The sequence below is a fragment of the Rhopilema esculentum genome, chromosome 13 (genome assembly GCF_057945365.1).
Source record: "Rhopilema esculentum isolate cy_ngs chromosome 13, ASM5794536v1, whole genome shotgun sequence".
In the NCBI taxonomy this organism is placed as follows: Eukaryota; Metazoa; Cnidaria; class Scyphozoa; order Rhizostomeae; family Rhizostomatidae; genus Rhopilema; species Rhopilema esculentum.
The window spans coordinates 5,755,399-5,764,209 of NC_142827.1; the positions used below are offsets into that span (position 1 = coordinate 5,755,399).

At 35.6% G+C, this 8,811-nt stretch overlaps 2 protein-coding genes across 3 annotated transcripts in view; both read left to right on the forward strand.

Annotated features, from left to right (window-relative positions):
* The window catches only part of LOC135691876 (growth arrest-specific protein 7), a 32,466-nt gene extending 28,420 nt beyond the window's left edge, over positions 1-4,046 (forward strand). For both annotated transcript variants that reach the window (XM_065209872.2, XM_065209873.2), the window contains exons 14-16: positions 400-479; positions 1,041-1,139; positions 1,459-4,046. In XM_065209872.2, the coding sequence (XP_065065944.2) occupies positions 400-479; positions 1,041-1,139; positions 1,459-1,572 (293 nt within the window). In that variant the 3' untranslated portion in view covers positions 1,573-4,046. The remainder of the gene's footprint in view (positions 1-399; positions 480-1,040; positions 1,140-1,458) is intronic.
* Positions 4,047-5,569: 1,523 nt separating this feature from the next.
* LOC135691879 (G protein-activated inward rectifier potassium channel 3) lies at positions 5,570-8,639 on the forward strand. Its single transcript, XM_065209875.2, has one exon. It carries the CDS (start codon positions 5,957-5,959, stop codon positions 7,241-7,243), a length of 1,287 nt encoding a protein of 428 aa, XP_065065947.2. The 5' UTR covers positions 5,570-5,956; the 3' UTR covers positions 7,244-8,639.
* The last annotated feature ends 172 nt before the right edge of the window (positions 8,640-8,811 follow it).

The following is an 8,811-nucleotide window of genomic DNA, read 5'->3' on the forward strand; positions in this document are numbered from 1 at the left end:
ATTGCTCCTTTTGTCAGCAAAGAGAGTCTTCAGAACTTGAGTAGGCACAGAGATTTAATTGAATTTGTTTCCAAAAATGATTTTTTTGTTTTAATCCTTAGTAGCACGACCAAAACCATTTCCAGAAACCTAAGAACAGCAGTCACCTTAGTTAAATCTATATTTATCAATACACAGTTCATTTTGTAAAATCTTTTGTAGTTTATCATAAATATTTTGCAACATTTGCTCAATACCATTCTGTTTATATTTAATTACTTTGCTGTTATTTAAGAATTTTTTAAACCGATAGTCATGTGTAGCAATTTCACTCAATATTTACAATTGTTTTTCAAATTGGTTTAAAATATAGAAATGTTTGTTACGGTCATGTTAAGTAGATTTTCTTCTTCTTACTAGTTGACGATCTGAAGCGCTCAATAGACGATTTCAATGATGCACAAAGAAAATGGATTGATGATACAGTCCTTGGCCTGATGGTAAACCTTTAATTTGTATTTTGTATAATGAGAAGTAAATACAACTAACGTAATACAGTATATTGTGTTGCTAAGTTGCACTGTGACATTGCAGTAAAGGTTTTAGGTTAAGCGTAATTGGCCAGTGACTCTTTTGGGATAAATGTTATGCCGGAATGTTGAAAACTATAAAGACCTGTCTGTTTGGTATTTTTTATCTCATGTTTCTTTGTAATGAAGAGTCATTTTCTATGAAGAATCATTTTTTATGAAGAGTCATTTGTTCGTGTAGTTTTGCATCACGTACTTTCAAACTTTGTGTATTCTCCATTTTTCATCTTGAATTGTGTTGTGGCTGCAAGCGTTATGCCTCAGCATTGTGGCTTTTCTGCAAGTTGCAGCAAGATAAAAGTTGCCTTGATGGGGTCATAGACTATTTAGATATTATTTAACATTCCTGGCGCATTGAATTTTGTTAGAGGATGCAAATCTTTGTTAAAAAGATAATTTGCTAGCGAATGGAATAATCTTCGTAAGTGTATACTAGCTTAATATCTTTTAAAATCCAACTAATTTTCTCAGGAACTGGAAAAGAAAGAATCAGAAAGGATTCAGTTTATACAGAAAAAATTGGAGATGTATACTGAATTGGGAAAAACAGCATTTGATGGGGATTCACAGGTGAGTTTCATTTCAGTTTAATTCGCTTTTAATGCTAATTAACCCAGATTAAGCTTCAAGGTAATATCATCTTTTCAGGTTTTAAACTCTGCAAAGAACTTATAAGCCAAGAAGTTTGTTAATTAAATATTGGTTAATGATTTAGAGACTGCAAAAAAGGTTACATTGATTTTGAAAGTCAGTGTTGAAAGTTTGCCAGGATGATGCTTCTTGGTCTGCTGGATCTGTTAAGTTTTTGAAGTAACAGATCGTTGAAACATTGCGTTTAGACAAAAACATTTCAATTTTTGTCAGACTTACTCACTAGGTTTTCTTTCAGACCATGACCAATATACTGGAATCAGTGAAGAAAATTGACCCAGTCATTGATCGAAAGGCTTTTGTGGATGGTAACAGAACGGGTATCATAAGACCCATTGACATAAAGAAATGATTTATTTATCAATAATCTGTTGCCGTTGTTGTTCAGGTAGTACGGTGTTCTTTCCTTAACCCCTTACTTGGATATCGACGTATGTTACTATGACTAATAAATTCTTGATACAGTGACTGCACATTAAAAATTTAATGTTTGGATCTTCTAACCTCAGCTTAGCATTTGTGTTCGCTTGTTAGGTGTAATTGCGATAAACTTCTAACCCCTTTCCCCCTGTACTCTACCCTCTTTTTGTATACACCCTCTCGTTCCTTTAATTTAGTCGTTTCTTCTTCGTCTTCTTGTTTCTCTTCGTTTTCGTTCTCTTTTTTTTCTTCTCTAATATTTTCTTATACTTGCCCATACACTGTGTTCAAGGCACTACGCTTAAGGCTCTAAGTTTTGCGTGAATGTGGGGCATAAATTAATTTGCTTTTCAGTCTAGACAAGCTGGTTTTCTCTAGCGTAATTTGCAAATGGACTGGGACATTTCAAAGACAGCTTGGTTATGCAAACATTAAACTACAGATACCAAAAGCTTTTGTCATTACTGTCAATAAAAACAACTTATTCCCTTTTGTCCCTTTTCATGTAGCCTACTCTCGATCCACATTTTTAATATTCTAAGATTCCATTTTATAGACTTGATGATAACACGAAGCTATTATATTTTTGTAACTTTGTAGAATGTTGAGATTTTATATATAGTTTTAGAATCAGTTTTTAAAGCTATTGATTTTAAAAGTTCATTTGGTTTATATTACTGTTAAACAGATTAAACTTACATTTTCTTTCAAAAATATTTTTTTCTTGATTTCATGTACTTCCAATAGACGTCTTCATTTTCTTCGTTTGACATATGCATGTAATATAACGTTTTGTGAAGATATTTTTGTAATTTGTATTTAATTAGACTCGACCCTCGTCATAACCTAAAGGGGGGATTTTTTTCATGATGTTCTTTCATGAAGTACTTTAATAAATATTAATTCTTTATATCAGATAACTAAATATATATTAAACCAATGCATAAAATTGCAAGATTTTCCACTGAAAATTTGTTTATGCCCTGAATCAAAAGACAGATTGCGCCAAACCGAAATGATCTTTGAACTGATACTGATTCTTGCTCAAAAAGGCTGTATATTAAGAAACCCCATTTCTGTATTTTGAGATTTACAGATAGGTGGATTTCAGTTAAAGTTTTAAAAAATGTTTATCTGATTCTTAAGATGCATAGTAAGATAGCTGTTGCGTTTTTAGGACAAAAATGGCTTTAAGGCCCTGTCCACACGTGCTCGGAAATTTGTGGAAACGTAATTTTTTTTACGAATACAGCTTGCGTCCACACTTATCCAGCGTATTTTACGGTCGTATCCGGAAATTTTTGAAGACGGTATCCAGATTGGAAATTTTTTGATCCGTTACAAATGCGATTACGTATGGACGCTTGTATCCGAAAACTTTCAAGTACGCGACGTCTTTTTCTGGGTTCCAGTTTCTCGCTGCTAGTACAAACAAACATGAAGTACAGAAAGGTTGTAGCGTCTTTGTTAGTTGCCTTGATTTCTACAGCACTTGAGCGAATCAGACAATTTCCGGATAAAAGCGGATGATACGTGTAGACGCCTGAAAACGATTCGAGTACGCTCCGACAAAAAAATTTTCGGGGAAAAACTTTCCGGATGCGTGTGGACAGGGCCTAAGTAGACAGCAGAGAAAGAGTCTTGAAAGCTTCAATTTTGTATAATAAAATTTTTTTTCCAGTATCATGAATTGGTGTTAGTACTCGTTAATTACATTATTTTGTATTAAAAACGGCTTCACGAGTAGAACCCCTATTGGAAGTTATGTTCAAACCATCAGCGTTTCTTAAACCAGTCAATCATTGGCTTTTTGCTCACATTGGACAATAATTTTGATCACGTAGAGCGTACAGAGGTCTTTATACACTCCATTAGATCTTAATGAATGTCAATAGCATCAACTTGTCCCCACCCCACAGCGCTGTTTAATATTGTCCTCAAGGTTTCGATGTTTTCAGTCTTATTTCTCTCAGATGATTGTGCTGGTAAATTTTAAACCAACATTGCTTGTGGGAAGAGGGGGCTGTGCTCTCCGTTTGTCACTGAAAACAACTAATTTTTCAGCTTTTGGCTGCAGGGTGCTGGGGATTTTACCCTGTAGGACATATCCATTTCCAAGGGAGGTCAGCTGGGGGTTGAAGCAATGGTTGTTTTTAACAAAGAAAGGTCACTAAGGCTTATGGGGGTTATTGCCCCCCCCAAGTATGCTAGAAAAGATCCTGCTTTAAATAGCTTATTATTTACCAGTTACACATGATAGATATTGTTTTCTAACACGTACTGCAACTGGTTTGAACATCCCTTAGAATTCTTTAACCATTCATTGCTTACTCCAATCAAAGTATAATTTAGCATCAATCGTGTTGTAGTTTCATAACAAAGAAAATCTTTATATTAACTAAACAATTGTCTTTTTCTTGTATCTTTTTTAAGCTTGTTATTTTTTAAGTTTGCTGTCTTATATAATTGCATGTGCCAATTTTGTTTGCCTCAAGGAATGTGTCAGTAGGGTGTCTTCCCAACAAAGTTTTCACAAAGTAGGTGGACTAGGCCGTGGAGCTCTTCCTCCAATATACCTTTCACAACATTTCTTTAAGCTGGTACACTGGATTATTCGAAACGTTTTTAGATCCACATGTACGAGGTATTCAGATAATAGGGAAAGCACTTTATCCTAAATCATTGCAATTGTTGATATTCTAATTCCCAAGAATATTTGGTATAGCGTCCAAGGTGAATGTATTCCTCATTGAATAACTTAAAATTGGTCTTTGCCCCATCTTGCATTTTCAAATTTTAAAGAACTTATTGGAAAAATTGTCCAAAATTTTATGAAGCATTTAAATTTTCGTTACCATTTGTGTGACACAGACAGAGCTACGATAATAAAATTTATAGCAACGAAATTTATATAATTTTTTCCTATTAGCGCATGCTCCAACACGTTGATATTTGAGGGAGGTTGGCAGACTTGTCAACCCTCCCGGTTTTGCCGGGATCTCCAGGTTTTGCTTGCTTTCTCCCGGTTTCCCGGTTGTTGGGAACTTCATACCCTGGGTACCAGACTCACTGTTTGGTACCCAGGGTAGGAACTTCATAACCCAACACTCCGCTAGTTACACTCTTAGGCAACGACAAAGAAGAAGTCAAATTTTATCTGAAACATTTTTTATGCAATCAATCTACACTCATGTTAGTTCAAACTCTACTCGTAACTAATGACGCGAAAAACATAATACATGAAACGTAGTTGATTGTGTTCTATGGTTATAACCCGTCTGTGAATGATATGAACTCTCCGTCATGGTAACATTAGTTTAACTAGTTAGTAACATAACAAAGCAAAAATTATGCATTGACAATAATTAGTTGCTAGGCGCATGCAACCTCACTTTCCACAACACCGGTTTTTTATGATTTCCCCCTGTTTATTCTTGTCTTTTAGCAGAGGTTTTCTTATAACGAAATTTCGTACATAAAACTTCCTTCTAGTTTTCCAATTTTATGTGTTCCTCTGTACTTCTTATTTAGTCTGTCTCATTAGTATCCTAGAAGCAACCACGAAGCTGTAGATGTCGGCTAGGGTGGGCAAACTCGAGCAAGAACCATACCTGAGGGGGGCAGGCTTTAAAACAAGAGAGCAGATATATAACAAACAGATATATTTGGGCTAAATCAAGCTCACAGAATTATAATTATGCCAACTTTTCAAAATATCATTTGGAAAAAGTGTAGCCAGAGGGGGCAAGTTGTTGTCAAAATTTTCATTTTGGGGGCACAGCCCCCCGTGCCCCCCTGCAGCTACGTAGCTGCCTAGAAGGTGAAATTGCCTAGAAGATATGTGAACGAAGCAGTTTGTTCCTTGGCAAACTTTATTTTCAGATTAAAATTTGAACATGTAATGAAATCATGCATAAACCAGACCCGATAATAGAACGATGTTCCCTACTTTCATTAATAGGCTAAATTTGAAGTTGAAAAATTTTGCCAATTATTCACAATTATTGTTTTTCAGAGTTCATAGAGTCAAGGTAAAGAACTTTCTTATCAGTGTAGAAACGAGATGCCAGGTTTGCTACTCAAGAAGCCGCTTAAAATTAAGAACAATACCTTATATAGATCTTGATCATTGTGTTTATATTAACATGCTGTTCGAGCATAACTGTAGATAGCATGTCATTCCCATCTTTAATCAGACAAGTCTGCAGGGGTTGACGGAGAGCCAAACTTCTCTTGAAGCTTGTTTCATAATTTTCACCTATTATATATCAGCCTCACTTCTGATAAATCTTGCGCACGAACTTTCGCTTTTATAAATGGAAACTAAAGAGGGCGGACAGAGGTACAGATTGCGTTCAATGTCGGCCATTGACAATATGTCGCAGAAACTTCCTCCTCTCCGAAAGAATCGCAGTCATGGCACATTCAGTAGAGGTCAGAAAAGTGTTGAGATTTGTGGTGATGGCTACGAGAAAGTGGATCCTGAAATGGTTTTTGAAGAGAAGCAAACAGACAAACTTCCTATCAAACCAACTCGAAGACGCCTTGTAGAGAAAAACGGGCAGAGAAATGTTCGTTCAAAACATATTCCGAGGACAAGGTATGTTCAAGATATGTTCACCACAATTTTAGATGCGAGATGGAAATGGATGATGTTTCTTTTCATTGTCAGCTATTTATTTACATGGACATTATTTGCAACTTTCTGGTGGGTGATTTTCGAGGTTCGCGAGAGCACAAAGTGCATTGCTGGAGTTCAGCACTGGACCGAAGCATTTTTATACTCAATTGAAACCCAACAGACTATAGGATATGGAACCAGAGCCATCCGAGATAACTGTCCAGAGGCCACTCTGCTTTTAATTATACAGACTATAGTTGGTATGGCTATCGATGCAGTTTTACTTGGTCTTGTTTTTGCCAAGTTGGCAAGGCCTAACAAAAGGTCTAGCACCATCTTGTTTTCTGAAAATGCTGCTCTTAGCAAAAGAGATGACAAATTTTGTTTGATGTTTCAAGTAGCTGATGTTCGCAAAAGGCAGTTGCCTGAAGCTCACATCAGGGCATATTTGTTTCGATCCCTCAAGACTCAAGAAGGGCGAGTGATACCGTTTTATCATGAAAGCCTGCAAATTGGGCATGATCATAACAAGTATGACCCAGATGTGACCCCAGATAGGCTGTTCTTACTTTTTCCTGTCACAGTCATTCACATCATTGATGATAAAAGTCCTTTTTATAACATTGGCCCTGAGGAACTGAAGAAAAGTGACTGGGAAATAATAATTTTGATGGAAGGTGTGGTCGAGGCTACTGGTTGTACGGTTCAAGCTAGAACATCATACCTTGGTGATGAAATTTTATGGGGACATGATTTTGTTGATGTTTTTGAGCCTCAAGATTGGTCTGATGATGAGGGATATCGATATGACCTTTTTAAAATGAATGTCCTGTCGCCTACTGCTACACCGCGATGTAGTCCTAGAGAGTATTATTCGTCAAGACAGCTTGATAGTGTAAAGGAGTCTAATGAAACTAGAAGAGATGAGCAGCCTGATCTAGACAGGCAAATATCTGTTGGTTTGACCATTGGAAGTCTGTAATTAATATTATTAACATAGATATTTAGATATGTTAGATAAAATATATATACTTTAAGTAATTTTATGAAAACTTTACTTATCATAGTTATAGCCTATATATTGCTTGTTTTCAGGCAGGTAGTTGAATCAAGCCTATTTTTGACTATATGGAAAGATGTGCATCACTACTTTCTGTTTAGCTAGTATTCTTAAAACAAAGATCAGCGGAAGCTGTAAGCATGTGACTAACTCATTTTTATTTAGCAGAAAGCCATTATGATAGAAAGTGTGATGAAGAATTATCCCTGACATGAATACCACCTTGAATGAATACAGGCTATAATTAGGTGGCCAATTGTTGTAAAGTTTTTAGGTCAATTTGTTTCTTTAGTTTATTTATTGATGATAATGTTATTAAATTTGATTTTTATATTTTATTCATCTCAGGTATATAATTAAGTTTTATTAGAAAGCACCTTCATATGCAACAACATTATTTCAGAAATATTGTTTAAAACTATTCTTATAATGTCTTTTCAGTTTTATGAGATGTTTTGATTCTTAACGTTTAACTTGTTTCAGTGTTTTGTATTTTCAGCAAGTATAGTAAACAGATGATTATATCATATTTTCCATTAAAATATATTCAAATCTAGCTGTTTTTGCTTTTTTGGAACTCTTTACTTTGTTAACATTACGCTAAATCCTTGCTTAAGTCTTATCTATAACCAAATTTTCATGCTGGCACAAACTCATGTTGTCATGACTTCATTTTCGGTCTTATGTAAAGGGCCCCTTATTAGTAGCCATTCTCAATACGTTTTGAGCCAGGAGACCATCAGCTTCCCTGTCGCGAAATTTGACAGAATTTTCAGTTTCTTTTAGGTTATAAGTTATAAGTTATAAGTTATAAGTTATAAGATAAGTTATAGGGGACAATTGGAGTCAAGGTAGAGCATAAACCTCACATTTCTGCAGTACAATAATGAGGCTTTAATGCTCCTCCTCTGGCCATTCACAGACTCATGCAATAATTGCAGGCAGTTTATTATAAAGATATTTTAACTGTAAAATATTGCAGTCACTGGAATCTTCCCAAGAAAAATGGTCTCTGGATGAAATCCAACAACTTTCCTGGCTTTTAGTGAATGTTGAAAATATTAACAATTTTCTTCGACAAAATTCCGTTTGGAACTGCCTTGCAAAGGAAATTGCCAAAAATCTCTCAGTATCAGAGAAATTGTTCCTAATCGGTTCAGAACCATTGCTGATCGCTGAATTTTAGACTCGTATGAATTTTTGGCCATTTTCTATCTGGTATCGCTAACAAGAAGAAATGAATTCGCCTTCGCCCAATCAGCTAATAGCTAAATATTGGACGTTTGATGACTTTGTGCCTGATTCCTCAGACAATATTTTGAACTCTTATAAACGTTGGAGATGGGGGGGGGGGCAGTATGAGTCTTGTCCGAATATTGTTGTTTGATTGAGATAAAATTGTCTGAATGGGCCAGAAATTTGATAAATTTTGCCTGATTGGGGAAGGGGAGTGTGCAGTCCCCAGCCACTATATCCCCTACGCCTATAGT